The 20,578-nt window shown below is 35.9% G+C and overlaps 1 protein-coding gene across 1 annotated transcript in view; it reads right to left on the reverse strand.

The window, feature by feature from the left end:
• LOC141331672 (stereocilin-like) overlaps positions 1–14,590 on the reverse strand; it is a 22,224-nt gene extending 7,634 nt beyond the window's left edge. Inside the window, exons 1-17 of the mRNA XM_073836710.1 lie at positions 14,527–14,590; positions 13,303–14,436; positions 10,763–10,787; positions 10,180–10,663; positions 6,802–7,680; positions 6,629–6,691; positions 4,662–4,787; positions 4,422–4,588; positions 4,156–4,342; positions 3,962–4,077; positions 3,752–3,884; positions 3,494–3,676; positions 1,486–1,524; positions 1,235–1,405; positions 999–1,148; positions 501–559; positions 203–326 (exon numbers count right to left, since the gene is read on the reverse strand). Coding sequence (XP_073692811.1) covers positions 203–326; positions 501–559; positions 999–1,148; positions 1,235–1,405; positions 1,486–1,524; positions 3,494–3,676; positions 3,752–3,884; positions 3,962–4,077; positions 4,156–4,342; positions 4,422–4,588; positions 4,662–4,787; positions 6,629–6,691; positions 6,802–7,680; positions 10,180–10,663; positions 10,763–10,787; positions 13,303–14,436; positions 14,527–14,590 — 4,104 coding nt within the window. The remainder of the gene's footprint in view (positions 1–202; positions 327–500; positions 560–998; positions 1,149–1,234; positions 1,406–1,485; positions 1,525–3,493; positions 3,677–3,751; positions 3,885–3,961; positions 4,078–4,155; positions 4,343–4,421; positions 4,589–4,661; positions 4,788–6,628; positions 6,692–6,801; positions 7,681–10,179; positions 10,664–10,762; positions 10,788–13,302; positions 14,437–14,526) is intronic.
• Between the last annotated feature and the right edge of the window lie 5,988 nt (positions 14,591–20,578).

Here is a 20,578-nt window from a genome sequence, read left to right on the forward strand (position 1 = left end):
AGCTTGGTGAGCAGATGAGACTTCTTTAGAAAACATTAAAAAGTTAAAAAGTATGTCATACTCTTGGTGAGAAACAAGTGCCATGAGCTATGTTAAATCATGTCACTTAATCAAAATATTATAATCTCTGCATTTTGCCTTTGGACAGATATATAGGCTTTTAAGGCATTGTGTATATTAATAAGATTTCTCATATTCTTACCAAACCAGGTCTAAGTCCTCCAGGCAACTTAGTGATGAACTGCAACAATTCAGAAAAGCCTGACTCATTTACCCAAAGCTTCAGCCATTCACAGCTCACGCCACCAGCAATTCGACCTAAATCACTTTAGTGGAAAGAAACATTTTTGTATGAATATTATTACATTTTAACCAACACATATATAATAATAACACACAATATTTGTGCTAGAGATGCAACTAAGCCCGGCATGAATTTCCAAAGAGGCTAGCCGAGCGGGCGACAATCATAAAGTACAGTAATGCTAGATATCACTTACAGTATTGACTCTCCTGTGATGTTTACGGTCCGCTGAATCATTTTGAACAGCATTTGAGCCTGTTGTGTCAAATACAACAAGTGAGTCTGAGAAACTGGATCGCCCTCGAGGTTGTATCTGATACACTTTTGGCTGAGACAAGGTCTCTTTAATGTGGGTGATTATTAATTCATTTTCCCTGGTGGAGGATATTGTACCACATTAAGATCAATTTGCTTGATGGCAGTTGAGGGGCTCAGATTATTAATTTACTGAAAGGCTCCTTTGAAGCATGACAAATTATCCACCAAAGAACTTGAGATCTGCTTTGTCTGGCAAGAGCAGTACAGGGCACTGAATGTAATTTACTAGAGCTTCTATAGTTTCTTTAAAATGCGTCTGAGTGAAAAGACGCATTTCACATTAGAAAGGCGTACTGTTCCTGGACAGTGTTAGCTGAAGTCTGTTTTTGCAAAAGGCAACTTTCCCAAAACCAAAAGTATGAAATTTGACTTGTACCTGTTGGTGAGACCATGGCAGATGCTTATACACAGATAAGTCACGAAGGATCGTCTCTCCATCTAAATCTGACATTAATTTCTTCAAGGAGACGAATGGTAGAAGACATTGCAACTGCTGTTTTATATTTGCAAATGTCCGTTCCAGAGCCTTCAAACAAACAGCATGTGTTACACACTAACAGACCGAACTAAATCTAATACATTAGTACAAATGTGGAAACTAGAAGTTCAAACCTGTTGGAGTGCAAAATGGACCATCGCTCGATGAGCAGGTTGCAGGTCAGCCAGCATTAAACTCCAACACAGACAATCAGGTGTGGACTCAGGAACAACTAGCTTTCTTAAGAAAGAAGGCCCCAGACCTGGAAACAATGGCTTCAGTCTGCAGAGCGTGTTGGCACTGAACTAAACAGGATTGAGAGCAGGATTGTAAACACAAGACTCACTCAAGGTAAGCATCATAACTAGACTAGTACATAGCTTACATTTGTTTCTTGTGCTATTTTGTTCAGTATCTGGAATGCCTGCATTAGAAGAAATAGATAAGCAGAAAATTAATAATTTGGCGTCAAATTCAAAAGCAGGAATTTGAATTGAATTGTCCACACCCCATAGAAAGTTAAAGTGGAATGACAGTTAGAGGAATCTATCTATCAATATATCTATCTCTCTACACTCCTAAAAATAATGTTTCTTCATTGGCATCTTTGGTTCCAATAAGAACTTTTAACATCCATGGAACTATTCCAACTATCATTCCATTCCACAAATGTGAGACCGCAGAAGCAGTCATAAGTAGCATGGGTTTATTTGTAGCAACAGCCAACGATTTTACGTTTATGACAAAAATCATTAGGACATTAAGTAAAGATCATGTTCCATGAAGATTTTTGCACATTTCAATATAGCTAAACTTAATTTATGATTAGTAATATGCATTGCTAAGGACTTCATTTGGACAACTTTAGGCAATTTTCTCAACTTTTTAATTTTTTTGCACCCTCAGATTCCAGATTTTCAAATACACAAAAAATAAAGGTGCTTCATGATGCCAAATGGTTCCATAAAGAACCTTTAACATCTGAAGAACCTTTCTGTTCTGCAAAAGGTTCTTTGTGGTGAAAGAAGGTTCTTCAGATTATAAAAAAGTAAGAAAGAGATGGTTATTTAAAGAACCTTTGACTGGATGGAACCAAAAATGACTGTGACTGTGAAACCAAAAATGGTTTTTCTATGGCTTTGCTGTTAAGAACCTTTTAAAACATCTTTATTTTTAGTTGTATCTCGGCCAAATATCGTCCTATCCTAACAAACCACACATTTTCAGATGATATATAAATGTCAAATTCAAAAAATCAACCCTTATGACTGGTTTTGTGGTCCTGGCTCACAAATGTTCTTCATACTTTTAAAAATAAAGGTTCTAAAAGGGGGTTTTCACTATGATACCATTTTTGGCTCCCTAAAGAACCTTTCAGTCTCATTAGTCTTCATCAAAAGAATGTTGTTGTTTTTTAGTTTGAAGTAGAAATTAAAATTTCAAATCTAAGATCTTTAAAAATCAATGAAAAAGATCAGTGGATGTTACAGGTTCTTTAGGGAACCACAGATATCAATAAAACCTTTATGTTTGAGTGTTCATAGCAGAAAAGGGTCCTTTAGATTATTAATAGTTCTACACATTAACTTTTTCATGAAAGGTTCTTTGGGGAACCCAAAATAGTACTTTAACGGCATTGCTACGAAACACCCTTTTTGTAAGTTTTATATTTAAGAATCAATTAAGCAATCAATCTTTCATCTGTCTGTCTGTCTATCCATCAATCCTGCTCCTGAAGGGCCACTGTCTTGCAAAGTTTAGCTCCAACCCCAATTGACCTTCGCAAACAGCTTGATTTACAGGCAATCTGAACAATCAAAACACTAAATCCGCCATTTTGTCCGACAAACAATTCAGACAAGAGATTAAATCAACTTTGGTGGACTTAAACTTGAAAAATTGTGTGTATTGACATCTTTTCGTGGTTGAATTAAAATACATTCTGATGTTCATTTATGTTTATTTCATTCTTTAAGGTGAGACACTGCAGGTGAATGGGGTAAAACGAATAACTAATGTGCATTTGAACTGCATTTCGGAAGTTCAAACTTCGGGGCGCCATCCATATCCATTATAAAGAGAGAAATCCTGAAATGTTTTCCTCTAAAAAACATAATTTCTTTACGACTGAGGAAAGAAAGACATGAACATCTTGGATGACAAGGGGGTGAGTACATTATCTGTGCGTTATTGTTATGAAAGTGAACTAATCCTTTAAGGCTTATAACATTCCAGCCTTTATTAAGCCAATGCTCAATGTTTGTCTTGAAAAGTTAAAAAAAATTTGTTTAATTCTACATATTTACATTCAAATTCAAATTTCAATTGTGCATCCTATTTAAATGCAAAAGCTGAATTGGAATTTAAAAAGACTTAAATTCTACTGCACTTACCTGTGCAGGTGGAAAAGTTGGCATACCCGCCAGAGTTACCAGTTCCAACAACTCATTTAAGGACAGCGGCTCCAAAAATGAAGCTCCCATTTGTGGCAGCATACCTTGTAACGAGGCCATTGCAGAAGCTGATAAGATACTGGCATTTAAAGATTTAAGGGCCGTCCCAAGCCAATGCGACAGCTTTGGATAAAAGAAGAAACACTTCAAATATTATTCCACAACGCACACAATGATATCCAGAAAATCAAGACTCACTCTGCCACTTGCACTGACGTGTCCCTCTGACACACATTGTGCCAGCTGCTGCCACAGGACGGGTGAGAGATTCGATGAAGACAATAACTGTTGTAAGTCATCAGAGTTCAGGTAACATATGAGAACTCCTAACCTGTTGCGAGAAACATGGTGTCTTCTATTTGTTCATAAATTGCAAAGTGTCAAATGGTATTTAAATTGAATTTGTACCTCATTATGTTGTCACTTGTCAGGTTCTTCCCCTTTCCGAAGACAGTACGAAGTACATGGCGCCCCCTTGTGGCATCCAGACTGCTGTTCCCCAACATCTCCATTAAGGGCGTGAGCTGCAGGTCAAACATTCAGATTTTACTTTCAGAATGTGAAAAGTAAAAAGCATGATCTTTTGATGGAGACATACTCACTTGTTGAGATGTGAGCTGCTGAAAGTGACTGACTGGGAGATGTGGAAGTAGAGGCAGAATGGAGCTGATGAAGTATGGAGGCCACAAAGGCACATCTCCAGCTATGCTGGACTGCAACAGGCGTTTTACAAAGGCTTGTTTTTGTGGAGACTTCATCTCAGAGCTGTGATCACTAATGGCCATTAGTCTGAAGTGAAGTGAACATAATTAAATTAGGAGGACACTGGGCTAAATCATGAAATATAGTTTCGATATGATCCACTTACACACTTTCATTGACCATGAGAGAAGCAGGGAAGGTCATAATGTCTGAGACAGACATGTACGGTATAAACTGGGAGAGGTCGATGAAAAGCTCAGGTGTTACGCGAGGAAACTTGTGAATGAAAGCAGCTGTCATGGTTTCCATGGCCTCTTGTTCCTTTGGAGAGACCTGCGAATGACACCAGTTATACACGTATATGTACTTCTAAGTATATTCAACATACAAGCATTTTTTTATTTACCTGTATAGTTTCCACATGAAGTTGATCCCAACTCTGATGAACATGGGAAAGGAATCTTTTCACAGCATCTTTTTCCGCCGACATAACCACACTTCGAATACTCTCTCTAGGCATCTGTAGGTACTCCTTGGAGTGTAAAAATGTCAGAATTAGACATTGACAAATATGTGCTGACAAAATAGTGCAGTTTTGCGAGGAATGCCTGTGGGTGAAAGGGCTTAACTCATCAACTTTGTGCTTAATAACTTTAGGAAACTACAGTAATGGAAACGGATACAGTAATGGATTTAACTCAAGGGTTTTCAAACTCGGTTTTGCAAAACGGTGCTAGAGGGTATGCAGAAAATTAAGATAATGACTACAAAAATTATATAATCATAACAATAAATATAGCTGCAAGAAGTAATTGCCGGGGTTCAAGCACTTTAAGGCATTAAAGCACATATGAAAAAGATATTACATATTATTTAGCAAGCCTGTAACCATTGGGTTTAACCATTAGCGGCAACTGTGGTCGGATCTCCCTAAAACTTTGCGTGCTTGTTTAGAATCACCTGTCGCATGTGCTGAGCAGGTTTTGTAAAGTTTTGAGTTTTCCTTCAGGCTTTATAGGCTTTTGGGTATATTTGGACAGGCCCCTATTCTAAATGACTCCGTTATGGCTTCCCAAAGGGTAATTTTCAACATTAAACGAAAAACCTAGGACTAGTTCGCAAAAGTAGGTTTTTTACATTTTCTCAATCATTTAACAAAGGGTTTGATTGACAGGAGTGGTTCTAGTGGTAAAGTCGTTCGGAAAGAGGAGGTCCATGGTATAATATGAATATTGTGCGTATGTGTGAATAACCGTGCAATATACAAAAATGCGATATCGTCCCCAATGACCGATTTCTTTCAAATTTCTTAGATACCTTTAGGGCCGTGAGTCAAACAAGCCCACCAAGTTTTGCTCCGACCAACCTCCACTGAGCTTCTCTAATAGCTGCTCAAATTTGGCATGTTTTTTAAGGTACACAAATATCCTCATATCCATGTATGGCACTTTGGACCAAGACCGTGCATACCGATTTTCATGTCGATCAGGGTTGCCTAACCCTAACCCTAACCCTAACTTTAACAAAACCCGCCCAATTGTTACTCAAAAGCAGCCCAAAAGTTCCAGGGGGTAAAAAACACATTTTGTGGTGGGGTGCCTTTGGTAAAATTATCATTCCAGGGGCTAAATATTACAATATTGGGGTAGCTCCAATGCGCTGACATTAAAACCAACTCGCAGCAACAGTATGAAAGTAGCCCAATTCTGCGGGAAAAGCGCAGACTTGCCAACACTTATGTCAATAGGACAAATGGGTGTGTAGTTTTGGCCATTTTATAGCCTCTTACAGCGCCACCATATAGCCAAGGTCCACAACTTGCCACGTGACCTCGGATTTTAATATGCTTTTAATATGCGTTGTGAGTTTTTCAAAGATATCATTCCATTCAAAAGTCATAGCCATTTAAGTGAAGTTCAATTTTTTTGTTGGGGAAAAATCTTGATATTCACTCTCCAGAGAATATTACTGCACTAGTTTGGTTCAAATCGGGTGAAAAACCTAGGACTAGTTAACAAAAGTAAGCTTTTCAAAAAATCCAAAATAATCCAGAAAATCCATCAGGCCAATTGGGGCAAGCCTTGATGACGTTGTAGACGGTGTGAGTATACCATTCCTCCAAGTCTCTATGACTTACCACAAAACCCCCTATCCACTACAAATAACGTTTTGTGTAATGTAAAGTTTCCATGGAAGTTAAAGGTTCTTTATGGAACCACAGATGCCAATAAAGAGCCTTTATTTTTAAGAGTGTATTTTAAAAATAGTATCCCTTGCAAAGGGATCCATTTAGGACCCCTTGGCTTCAAAAAGCTTGAAAACCCCTGGGTTTAACTGTCTAGATAATTTATCATAAGAGAGAATGAGTTATACCTGCATTAAAAATCTTAAAGCAGAAGAGTTGCCCTCCCTCTGAATGAGATCCCACAGGACAGGCTGCTGGGGAGAAAAGCCTTTGAAACTGAATGCATTTAACTCAATGCATGGTAATATAACAATAAAATAATAGCATGAAAAACTATGTAACTTTTAAATGCATGACATACACTGAAACAGCTTAAAAGATCTTCTTTTAGGGTGTAGTTCTGCTCTCTTTTCAAGAAGACGCCAACAGTGTGAAGTACACTTATTGATGCATCAGGTCGTAGAGTAGCCCAGAAGGAAGCGTTGTCCTGAAGGCTGGACAGAAGTATGGCCTGACCCAGGCTTTGACGCACCTCTCGTTCCCCTTCATCCAAACCCGCTGAGAGCCCCACCACAAAGTCCAACACTCGAAGCACATAGCTCACTGTAGCTAACCAACCTGTGCGTTCATCCACTGCTCCCTCACACAGAGTGAGCTTATGAATGGTGTCTTGTAGAATGGGCAATGGGTTCACACAAAGTTGAGAGGTGTCGAAGTCATATGGTGCTGGCAGCATGTCAAACAGCTTCTGGAGGACACACTTGGTGCCCTGCTTGTCTTCAGAATTCAAACAATAGTATAAAAGTGAAGGTTGCTTTTGAACCAAAGTAAGATACAGTGTGGCGTTTTTGCAAATGTAATCTTTTAAACCAGCTTTGCTGCTGCAAATCTCAAGGATGTTGGTGTTCATAAAATGTTCTTCCTTCCAGTTCAAGTAATCACAGTTGTCTTTGAGGGCATTATAAGAGTGATTAGGGACGACTTTGGAGCAGTACTCTGCCGCCCAGCTCCCATCTTGAGGTATTTGAGATGACCCATTTCCACACAAAGAGGCAATAAGAGCTGTGTTATTGGGAAGAAAACACCTTCTAAAATCCTGGGCGGTTAGAGTTTTGCTGCTTAGCAGTGTTAAGCAATCCTCAGTGGCGTCTGGAGGAGATCCCACAGAAACATCGTTGGAGAGTTGAAGACAGAGGTCATCAATACTTGACTGGTTGAGGTACTGGTATTCCCTTTCTGCCTGAGAAAATGTAACAGCAAGGCGATTACTAATAGAACAACTAGAAGAATAACAGCATGCAATAAACACTACAAACTACAAACAAGTGTGTTCATAATTAAAATAATACATTAAAATATGGTAAGACACACCAATTTGCAATATCAAGCTGTTTTGGACAGTTAAAAATAGTTGGATGTGGATGAGACCGAAAGCCAGACACATACAATTTACAAATAGCCGCGTAAGGTGGATAGTTTACTCAAAAAATTACAATTCTGTCATAGTTTACTCATCCTCCTCAACCCAAACCACAAGACTTTTGACTAGGATATTTTTAATGAAACCTGGTAGGTTTCTGTCCCTAGATTAAAAGTCTAAAACTTAGAAGTCCCAAAAAGTTCATAAAGGAGTTTATTAACAAATCATTGAGCGGTTAATCCTAGTCTAGTGAGGAAATACACTATATAAGTAACAGTTTTAATTTAGCTTTAATTCACATGTAAAATGTTGAAAAAAAAAAAAAAACAGCATATGCTGGTTAGGTATGTTTTGAAGCAGGGCAGCTGGTTTAAGATGGTCCTTAGTTGGTCATGAGCTGGTTTAGGCTGGTCCTGAGCTGGTTATGTGCTGGTTTAAGCTGGTCATGTGCTGGTCCTAAGATGCACCAGTTTAAACCAGCCCATGACCAACTACGGACCCACTTAAACCAGCTTAAACCAGCTGCCATGCTTCAAAACATTCCTAACCGGCATATGCTGTTTTTTTCAACAGGGTAACGCATACATAGAGCGGATCACATATGTGACCCTGGACCACAAAACCAGTCTTAAGTCGCTGGGGTATATTTGTAGCAATAGCCAAAAATACATTGCATGGGTCAAAATTTTTGATTTTTCTTTTATGCCAAAAATCATTAAGAAATTAAGTAAAGTTAATGTTCCATGAAGATTTTTTGTAAAATTCCTACTGTAAACATATCAAAATGTAATTTTTGATTTGTAATATGCATTGTTAAGAACCTAATTTGGACAACTTTAAAGGTGATTTTCTCAGTCTTTTTGATTTTTTTGCATCCTCAGATTTCTGATTTCAAATAGATGTATCTCAGTCAAATATTGTCCTATCTTAACAAACCATACATCAATAGAAAGCTTATTTATTGAGCTTTCATATGATGTATAAATCTCAGTTTTGTCAAATTTAACCTTATGACTGGTTTTGTGATCCAGGGTCACATATGGTAAATATGGAAGGCTGTGCATGCATCACACATTAGAAAAAAAATGTAAATGTTCTGCTTCTGAAAAAATTAGTTGATGGAAGAGAAGGAATTGTAGAATAAAGACTTGTTTTCTCTGCACACCTTGCACAGTATTCTCATAGCTTCATAAAATTACGGTTGAACCACTGTTGTCACATGGACTATGTATGGACTAACAATGTCCTTGAAGGTGTCAGTTGCGTTGCAGTCTATGCAGGGTCAGAAAGTTCTCGGATTTCATCAAAAATATCTTAATTTGTGTCACAAAGATGAACGAACGTCTTACAGGTTTGGAATGACAAAAGATTGAGTAATTTATGACAGAATTTTCATTTTGGGGTGAACCATACCTTTACAGTTTTTCTCAGTCGCTTTGGTACATTTCTCAGATCAGAATTGAAATTCTCAAAACTACCTGTTCAATCTTCACATCATTGTGTCACTTGTGCACATCAAAAAAGGAGTTGCAAATGCTTTGGTACATCCATGCAAATGATTATGTACAATTCTCTGCTGTTTCCTACATTATCAAATGCTTATGTCATGTTGATCAAAATGTATTATAATGGGTCTCTGTTAAATAGTCTTACCCCCCACAACATTTAGGCATTAGTTCATAGCATAAGTCTTTACATGCAAAATTTGAACAAGTTGTCATAATATGTCAAGCATATTTCTATACATTTCCATTAGACTTTTTTTCTGAATCTGTCCATGAGATTCTTTCCATGCTGCATCACAAGAGAAGATATTTGTTGTGGAGAAGAGTTTGTGGCCCAACAGACAGGAATGTCAGGAGGTGTAGGAAGACTGCACTGTAATTCCTACAGCACTGCATGTACAGTTTTTCCTAAGGAGACTGTCCTGAGTTCACATTTCTACTATTTTTTTTTTTGTTTTGTTTTTTTCTCTACTATGCAGTGCTGTCTTTTCCTTTCTGTACAGCAATGACATGGTCTGTCAACCAATTACAGTACAAACAGTAAAAGTGTAAATGTGAATCTTGTCCAGTGTCTTGCAATGAAACTCCTACATACACCAAGGTGTAACCTACAATTTACAATAATTGTCATCCAAACTTTAGCCATAGTTTACATCAGAGAATCCCTCCAGAGTACACTTTTGCTATTTGTATTGTTTTGAGAAATGCACTTAATGTTTTACAAATGTCAAGGATAATCCGAGAAATGTACCAAAGCGACTGAGAAAAACTGTAATATCATTCATAGAAACAAACTAAAAGTAACCCAGTGTACCTGATGTGCATGTTGCAGCCAGAATGTAGAGTTGGCACACACTGTTCTGTTAAACTCGTGGGCGAAGAATTCGCTGCAAACGTGAACCCAAAGAAAATCTTCCTCAGCTGCTGAGAGGTACCAAGCAGCATCAGAGCAAGTTGCGTGTAAGTCTACCCCAAACTGGTTGACTTCAGGGTCCGGTGAGCCACCCTCTCCATCAAAAAGATTACAGTAGAGGAATACAGTAAAATTCGAGACACCAGTGAGACCAGGGATAGAGGCATTACAGGCAGCTTCTAGAATATCTGCTGAGGGTGAGGGGTCTGAATCACTCTGCTCATGGACTTTTGGCTGGGATTGGTAAAGTTTAGCTCTTCTAGATGAGAAAGTCCTTGTTTCCTCCTCTGTAGAGGGGCAGGTCATTAAAGAGGGCCTGCTGGGTAAACCATCTGACCTGAAACCCATCGCTTGAGCGTTCCATGTCAAGTTATGTTTAATTCCCCTGTACACAGAGGACAACAAATGTGTTAATTTACGATAATCTTTAATATACACTTATAGTTTAATAATTTAAAGTCTTGCTAATTCTCATGACACTTACCACAATATTAACTGCCTGAGGTCACCTTTACAAAGAAACAAGAGTGAATGGAAAAGTTCTGGGTGAATAGTTATATACAAATCACAGATGATAGCAAAGCACTGTTGATTAATTGAGGAAAGTGGAGAGCCGGGTCCTGTATTATACAATTGGCCTTGATGTAACAGCATAGCTGTGCACATAATACCAGTGGTATATGGTTACCAACACATAAAAGAAACAGGAGATTATCCAGGCTATAGGATTTAGAGTAACAAAGATCTGGTTAATGACTAGCAATGGCATTGTGATTTCAGTCAGGGTTTGCGCAAGTAGATGCCTTTTAAAATCAAAAGTAATTGTTTTCATTTGAACTGAAGTAGAAAACAATTTGCAGAACAGGATTCAAATGTGAATGGAAAAATTAAAAGGGAATTAAAAGGCGGCTGTACATTTTTAACTATGGATAAGCAAAGTTTGTCAAGAGGTTTAAATGTTGATTTATTAAAGTCTCTGAGGTTTTACATTTTGAAGGCTTATGTGCCTTACAGACAGAACAAGATGGATGGATAGATGGATAGAACACCAAAATAACAGATAGCAGACTTATAATAACTGAATAACAAATAACAAAATAACTGAATAACAGACAGACAGATAGACAGACAGACAGACAGACAGACAGACAGACAGACAGACAGACAGATAGAATGATAGAACGATAGATAGAACGATAGATAGATAGATAGAACGATAGATAGATAGATAGATAGATAGATAGATAGATAGATAGATAGATAGATAGATAGATAGATAGATAGATAGATAGATAGATAGATAGATAGATAGATAGATACAACAACAGAATGACAGATCGATAGAATGATAGAACAATAGATAGAACAGTAAATGATAGAGCGATAGAACGATAAATACAATAGAATGAGATAGAACGATAGACAGAAAGATAGATAGAATGATAGAACGATAGAACGATAGAACGATACATAAATGGAACAACAGAATAACAGATAGATAGAACGATAGAACAATAGATAGAACAGTAAATGATAGAGCAATAGAACAATAAATACAATGATAGAACAATAGATAGAAGTATAGATAGAACAATAGATAGAATGATAGAACTACAGAAAGATAGAAAGATAGATAGAATGATAGAACGATAGAACGATAGAACGATACATAAATGGAACAACAGAATAACAGATAGATAGAACGATAGAACAATAGATAGAAAAGTAAATGATAGAGCAATAGAACAATAAATACAATGATAGAACAATAGATAGAAGTATAGATAGAACAACAGATAGAATGATAGATAGAAGGATAGATAGAACAATAGATAGAATGATAGAACTACAGAAAGATAGAATGATAGATAGAACGATAGAACAATAAAACGATAGATAGATAGATAGATAGATAGATAGATAGATAGATAGATAGATAGATAGATAGATAGATAGATAGATAGATAGATAGATAGATAGATAGATAGATAGATAGATAGATAGATAGATAGATAGATAGATAGATAGATAGATAGAAGGATAGATAGAACAGTAAAGCGATAGAACGATAAATTCAATAGAATGATAGATAGAACGATATATAGATAGATAGATAGATAGATAGATAGATAGATAGATAGATAGATAGATAGATAGATAGATAGATAGATAGATAGATAGATAGATAGATAGATAGATAGAACAGTAAAACAAACGATAGAGCGATAGATAGATAGAACAGTAAAACAAACGATAGAGCGATAGATAGATAGATAGATAGATAGATAGATAGATAGATAGATAGATAGATAGATAGATAGATAGATAGATAGATAGATAGATAGATAGATAGATAGATAGATAGATAGATAGATAGAATGACAGAATGATAGAACGATAATTAGAACAATATAAAAAGGATTAAAAATGATAGATAGATAAATAGATAGATAGATAGATAGATAGATAGATAGATAGATAGATAGATAGATAGATAGATAGATAGATAGATAGATAGATAGATAGATAGATAGATAGATAGATAGATAGATAGATAGATAGATAGAACAGTAAAACAAACGATAGAGCGATAGATAGATAGAACAGTAAAACAAACGATAGATAGATAGATAGATAGATAGATAGATAGATAGATAGATAGATAGATAGATAGATAGATAGATAGATAGATAGATAGATAGATAGATAGATAGATAGATAGATAGATAGATAGATAGATAGAATGACAGAACGATAGAACGATAATTAGAACAATATAAAAAGGATTAAAAATGATAGATAGATAGATAAATAGATAGATAGATAGATAGATAGATAGATAGATAGATAGATAGATAGATAGATAGATAGATAGATAGATAGATAGATAGATAGATAGATAGATACTAGAACTATAAAATGAAGAAAAAAATTATGTATTATTTTAATTGCAATTAAGTAATTTTTTCCCATAATATGCATGATGGAGGTCAGAGTCTGTTAAAGTAGCAGTACTATACTTGCCTACAGAACATCGTCCATGGTGACTATACTGCGGTTCCCCCACCACACTGCTGACATCATCCAGCAGTGCCTTGGTCATATGCGACACTTTTCTTCTCAGATTACCATACACGCTGCGTCCGACATTGTGCAGAAACCCATGTCTGAGGTTATCCAAGCCCTGCAGGAGGCCAGGATTGCGCTCCGCGAACTGTACTGCCCTTTCTCCTGCGCTTGACCTTGACAAAGCCTGAAGAAGCAGAGCCTGCATAGAAGCCAAACTTTCCGAATCAGTGCCTGACTGGTTCAACAAGAGCTGCTCCTCATGAAGCACCTCAGGTGGCACGAGAAATGGTTTAAAACGTCCCGTAGAGACTGCTGCCTCTCTCTGATTGCTTTCCACACTCACAGGGTGCAGACTGACAACGGGTTTCCAGTTCCTGGTCTCCATGAAGCTGATGAGCTGCTCAAGCCAGCTCAGGTTGACGGCACAATCATTTCGTCCTTTCAGGACGCAGATGAAACCCTGAAGACCTGCGGCGGCCTGGCCGTACGTCCCGCTGACTAGAGCTTGAAGAACAGTTTCGAGCAAAGCACTGATGGTCTTCCAGTTCTGGGAAATGAAAGTCAAGATGGGCTTTTGGGGCTGCCGTTCACTGAGGGTTAAAATGCTCTGCACCAAGCCCAGAAGTCCATTCCAATGTGGGCTCCCCCGAAGAGACAGAAACAAATCCTGAAGCCTGAAAGTGGGTCGCGGAGGGCTTTTCCCATCCCATAATCCGAGCGACGTTTCCCTTCCGGTCTGAAGAAGAGAGTAAAGCAGGTTCTCCCAAAACTGCTCTTCACCAAAAGGTTGCTCATGATCATCTAACTCAGCACTCATCTCTTGCAGATACATGGAGATGTTATACAGGAATCCTGAGAGACGGTTTCGATCAAAGGCTTTGCTTAAAGATGGGAAACTCTTGTTTTTCTTTGGCAGGACACCTAGAGATTTGAGGCCTCCCACGATGCTTCTCACTATGGAATGAATTGGTTGATCTTTCTGTCTTTCGTCTGGTGGTTGTACTCTGTTTGGATTCCATCCTCCACCTTTCCTCCATATCTCAACAAGTTCTTTTAAAATCGCCTCCTTCTGGTCCTCCTTTTTGCTTGCTAACATCAGAAACATTGGTAGAAGTTAGAGTGTGAAACAAATTGAGTCGTTGCACAAACAAACAACAGGAACAGCCAGTATTGTCTTACCTCCAGCAGTGGCTGACACTTGTTCCAGAATAAGCAAAATCACTACAATTCCCAACTTGGCCATCCTTAGTTCCATTGCCTCAAGGTAGAATGGTCAAAGTCATTTTGTTGTCTTTGTAAGACTGCATTTGTCCTCCTTTAGGAGCTGACGGAGACATTCAGAGCGTAAAGTGTCACACTGTGGTGTGCACATGAAATCTTAATGACTATCCACTGTCACTTGGCTAAACTTTCACAAAGAAAAGTTTGGTGCTTTCTAAACTAAACAATAGGGTTTTTTGAGTTACTGAAATACATTAAAAATAGCAATAGCAACTAAATTAGAATATTTCATGCATTCATTAAAAAAACAACATCTGTAAAAAAAACTTGCCTATATGCATCGTCTTAAAAAATAAAACAAAATCCAGACATTAACACACTACTTGAAACTAAAGAATTTTTAGTACTTACAAGCAGTTGTATCCGTGTGAATAGGACTGAGCCAAGTGTGAGCCAATTATTTCTCCGTCCTACTCTCTACATCCTCCTCTCTCAGCATTTGTCACTTTTTGATCCGCTCCCCCTCCCAGACTTTGAGATTCAACTGGATCCTCGAAAGCCACAGCTTCATGTTTCAGCGACATCGTCCCGTCATGTGCCAGCTGACTGTGTGCTGGAGTGAGAGGCCAGAGGCTCAGGGATGTAATATGAGAAAAGAGAAATGTCCAAGGAACTTTAAGAGGGTATACTCTTGTATCACAAGGCAATTTCATAGTAATTAAGATTAAAGGAGTTGCACAGGTAGGTCACTACTTTCGACTGAGGCTAAAACAGGCCACTGTAGATATGCAATAGATAATGTACATGTGCTGCATAATAAATAGTCAACTGAATTACGGTTCTTTCAAAGTCTTCTGATGGAAAGTTCCAAAAAAATTTATAAAATCCAATATTTGTGGTGATAATGTTTTATTTATTTACTATGCATGAAAATATATAATAACATTTTGAACAAGCTTTCATTTTTATATTAGTTTTTTTAGGTTAAATTTTAGTCATTGTTATGTGCTTTTGTCATTTATGTTTGTTGTTTAGTGTTTCTATTTAACTTTAAATGCTTTTCAGGTTTCAGTGGTAGTAATGTTAGAACTTTTTTAATCAAATATTTTTCCGCTTTATAATAACACCACCAGTGTTATTTTAGTATTTATTGAATATATAATATTACAGTATTTAATGTTTTGTAATATATTTTAATATATGTAAAATATTTTATTTTATTTTAACTTTTAATAGTTTTTATTAGTTTTTTTATAAAGTAACTTTATTATTATTAAATTTTTTATTCATTTAATTTATAAACGTGTTTAAACTTAAACTTATGTTAATTCACATAGTTGCCAAGGCAACATTTCTAGTTTCATTTATATTTTTATTTAAGATTTATTAATTTAATATTTTTTACTGACCAGTGTTTTTTAGTATTATTTATACAGTATTGTTGTACTTATTACTGTTTTGAATTAGCTTTAATTTTTAAATTATTAGTTCTTATTTTAGTTTATTAGTTCTTTATTAGTTTTAATTTATTAATTCTTAATTAGTTTATTTTAATAGAATTTTAATATATTTTTATTTTATTTTAAAACAGTTATTTGTTATGTGCTTTTATTTGTTTTGTTATCTGCTTTCAATATTTTATTAGTTTTTAAAAAATATTTCTACTTAGCTTTGTATTTATTTAAATTTGTAAAATTATATCAATTTAAATATATTTTAATTCACATAGTGGCCAAGGCAACATTTCTAATTTCAGGTTTTTTTACTTAATATTTATTCATTTTATATTTTTATTTAACAGTACTTACTGACCAGTGTTTAGTATTATTTCTATAGTATTGTAGTACATATTATTATTTTGAATTAGCTTTAATTTTTAAATTATTAGTTCTTATTTTAATTTACTAATTCTTTATTCGTTTTAATTTATTAATAATTTATTAGCAATTTTTTAGTTATTAATTACTTTATTTTAATTACCTTATTTTAATTTTAGTACAGGTTTTTGTACATTTGTTATGCGTTTTAATTAATATTTATTTATTTATTATTTTTATTTAACGGCACTAACTGACCAGTATTATTTCAGTATTATTTATTTAGTATTGTAGTACGTATTATTGTTTTGAATTTTTAACTTTGAATTTTGATGCTTTAATTTTTAAATTATTAGTTCTTATTTTAATTTATTAATTCTTTAATTTTAATCGTTATTTTGATTTTAGTACAGGTTTTTGTACACTTGTTATGTGCTTTTATTAATGTTTTGTATTAGCTTTTATTTTTTTAATTATTAGTTTTCATTTTATTTTAACTTTTAATTGGTTTGTTATCTGCTTCTTTGTAATTTTTATATTTACTTTAGTTAATTAGAATATTTATTCATTTAATATTTTTATTTAACGGCACTAACTGACCAGTGTTATTTCAGTATTATTTATATAGTATTGTAGTATGTTTTATTGCTTTGAATTTTGAAGCTTTAATTTTGAAAATTATTAGTTATTTTACTTTACTTTATTCATTCTTTATTAGTTTTAATTTATTACTTATTTATTAGTTCTGAATTAGTTTCTTATTTTATTTTAATTTTGATTAACCTTTTTTTTTTACTTAATTTGTGTACATTTGTTGCATTTTTGTAATTTTTATTTCAGTTTAAGTCATTTTAGTACTTTAGCTTAAACTTAATTCATTTCTTGCCAAAGCAACATTTCTAACTTTTAAGCTCCCTTTCGATACTTTACTCGTACTGCGTCTGAAAGACGCTTTTGGGGAAAACTCCTTTTCCTTTCCTTTTTCCTTTTCCTTTTTCATCTATTTTTGTATTATATTTCAGTTAAACAAAAAAAAGTCAGCATTGTTTTCCCTCAAAATCTTACATAAAACACTTAATCAGAATTTAATCACTTTGAGTCCTATTTTATTCTTCAATCTGACATCTCAAGAGGTAATTTTCACCTGTGCCAACACTGACATAAAACGCTACCCTTGTCCTGGTGGGTATTGTTTTACTCATGTGGCAGCCAGCAGGTCGCCTACAGCTGTCATAAAACAAAAGTGTCCCTTAGCCACCGTCAGCACACAATCAGGCCCTTCACTGATGTTCAAAATCATCTCGCTCTTGTCTGAGGCCTGTCTACAGCAGCTGAAACCCGAGTAGATTGAGTGAAAGGCCCAGCACAGCCTCCCCACAAGCCTTTTAATTCTGTGTTGCTGTCGCCTGCAGCGGAACAATAACTTCCTCTTGTATTATTGATGCCTGAGGGAGCGGCGGTCACTCGGCGGCATGGAGCTCAGTTGGCTGCGGGAATATTAAATGAGAAACTTTACTCCTCATGCCTCTGACTAACTTTGCTCAGATCGCACACAGCGGTGAGCTTGTTTGTTTGCTCTGACGTGCATATGACTAAACTATGCTCAAAAATATAGCTAAGGAAAAACATCTTAGGAGCTGTTTGACTGGATGACTGTGCACTGTAAACAGTCAAAGAAGCTCATATCCAATGCAGACAAACTCCAGATATGGCCTGAAATTCTGAAATTTTTCACAGAGTGCGGAATGTCTTGTATTTTCTAATAATACTTTGCACTGTAGCCACTGGAACTTCAAAACATTTAGATATGGTCCTATAGCCCTTTCCTGACTTGTGAGCAGCCATAATGTGCAGCTGCAGGTCCAGTGAGCTCCTTTGTCTTAGACATGACTGTCCACAAACCAACAGCAGAGAGCTTCTGTTTTTCACCTGTTGAGTTGATTAAAACAGCTGTTCCCAATGAATCAGGGTAATTAGGATGCTCTAACAGCTTGGACTATTTGGAATGGTATAGAACTTTGGATTTCCCCATAGACTGTGACAGTTTGCAAAGGGTATGAATCATTTTAGATATGCCACTTTTTGTTCAAATGTAAATAAAAGCTGAGAAATATTTTTTTTCCACAATGATGCCTTTTGTACATCATCTTATCTTTTGGGAGAAGCCTGTGCCATTTCCGGTCAAAAAAAACTTTATGGTTAAATAAAAGTAACTTTAAGTCAGCTATTTACAAAATATCTTTATAGAACATGATCTTTACGTAATGATTTGTGGCATAAATGAAAAAGAAATTATATTGACCAATACAATGTATTTTTGGCTATTGCTACAAATATAACTGCTACTTTAGACTCACCAAACATGTCAGGCCATTATATTCAAACCTCTGAATCATTCTTCTCTGTCTGGTTGGGACAATTAATTCCTGCGTACCTAAAAAAAATGCTATGAAAAAGCCTATTTTAAGAACCATTTGTTCCAGTGGGAAAAAGACTTGCAATTCACATGTCTATAGTAGCCTATATATAGTATTTAAGTTCCATACGTTTTGTTTGTGTGGTTTCATGCACTTGTACGGTCAAATCAGAGACACCCAGAGAGCAATCAAAAAATAATTCCAGAAAATACATAAATAATACAAGAAATGAAAAAAAGCAAGAGTGTATTAGGCCTCAAGAATAGTTTATGTTTTTTAAGACTGTTAATGCAAAATTTAAGAATTCAAATTCCTAAAATATCACAAATAACTTCTTGGATGTAAGCAATAGCATGGATTGCACGGACGGTTAATGTACTACTGATAATGTTGTTCTGCTTATTTATGCTGTGAAAACCACAGAAACAACATGTGGAAGCTGCTAAATCTCAAATCATGACAAAATTGACCATTTTCAGCAGCAATCATTAGCAAAATATGCGAGTTATGTTTGGTTCAGTGGCATGTTTACATTCAGTGCTGCCAATATGGCCGATGAATGAAAACACTCTATTGCTTTTATCCAACAGCTCCATAAAAAACAAGTTAATGTAAAGCAACTTACATTTTAAACACAATATAGCCAGTTGCTTTATCTGTTTTCTGTCGAAAACCCTAAATGCGGAAGTAAGCCTATGGTGAGACTTCTGGTTCAAGAATAACAACATGCAGTATATGGTAAAACAGTTGGGACTACAAACCAGTGTGCTCATAATTAAGATTATACATGAAAATGATAAGACACACCAATTTGCAATATTAAACAGCAAAACGAACTGTTTTGTACAGCTAAAAATAGCTGGATGCAGATGACACCAGAAGTCAGACCCATATAATTTACAAATGGCTGCGCCACTCTTAAGAAAAGAAAAAGGTGATAGTTGCAAACAAAGCCACAGAGAATCATTACAACAATTATAGTGATATTTCGTTTCTAAATGATTCATTATCTTTGAACAATTCGATTGAAGGAATGATTCAGTGATTTAATCTAACACAATAACATTAATGAACCGTTTAAATAATTATTCAATGACTCACTCATAAAGTTTCATTCCTAAATGAATCAATCAGCGTCCCTGATGAAAAACACAGCTAAAACCAGCCTAGGCTGGTTGGCTGGACTTAGCTGGTCAACCAGGCTAGTTTTCGCTGGCCATAGCTGGTCAGCAGGCTGGTTTTAGAGGGGTTTTGGCCAGGCTGCGAGACCACCAGCTAAAACCAGCCTGGCCAGGCTGGGAGACCAGCTTAAACCAGCTAAGATCAGCCAACCAGCCTAGGCCGGTATTAGCTGTTTTTTTTGCAGGGGTGTCTGAACAAATCGGTAAAATCGGCTGAGAAAACAGTCTCCTGTCGCCACCTACTGGTGTGTTGATGTTGTAAAAAGGTCATTTACTACTTGTTTTTTTTAACCATTGTACACCTTACAGTCTGATTGGTGATAAGTCTCACAGCTGTTGAAACGCTATAAAAAATAAACAGATTTATATTATTGCCATGTGAATTGGATGGACCAAACAAAACCCAATTTTAAACGTTGATTTTTGGGTTAAATTTGGACCAAATCAGACGGAGCAAACAAAGGCCAATTTTCAACGTCTATGTTTAGACAAAAATTTGCACTAAATCCGATGGCCCAAACAACAATTAATTTTCAACTTCGATTTTTAGGCTTAAAGAAGGCTAAAAGCCCCCCCCCCCCCCCCCCCCCCCAAA

The sequence above is a fragment of the Garra rufa genome, chromosome 3, assembly GCF_049309525.1.
Source record: "Garra rufa chromosome 3, GarRuf1.0, whole genome shotgun sequence".
NCBI lineage: Eukaryota > Metazoa > Chordata > Actinopteri > Cypriniformes > Cyprinidae > Garra > Garra rufa.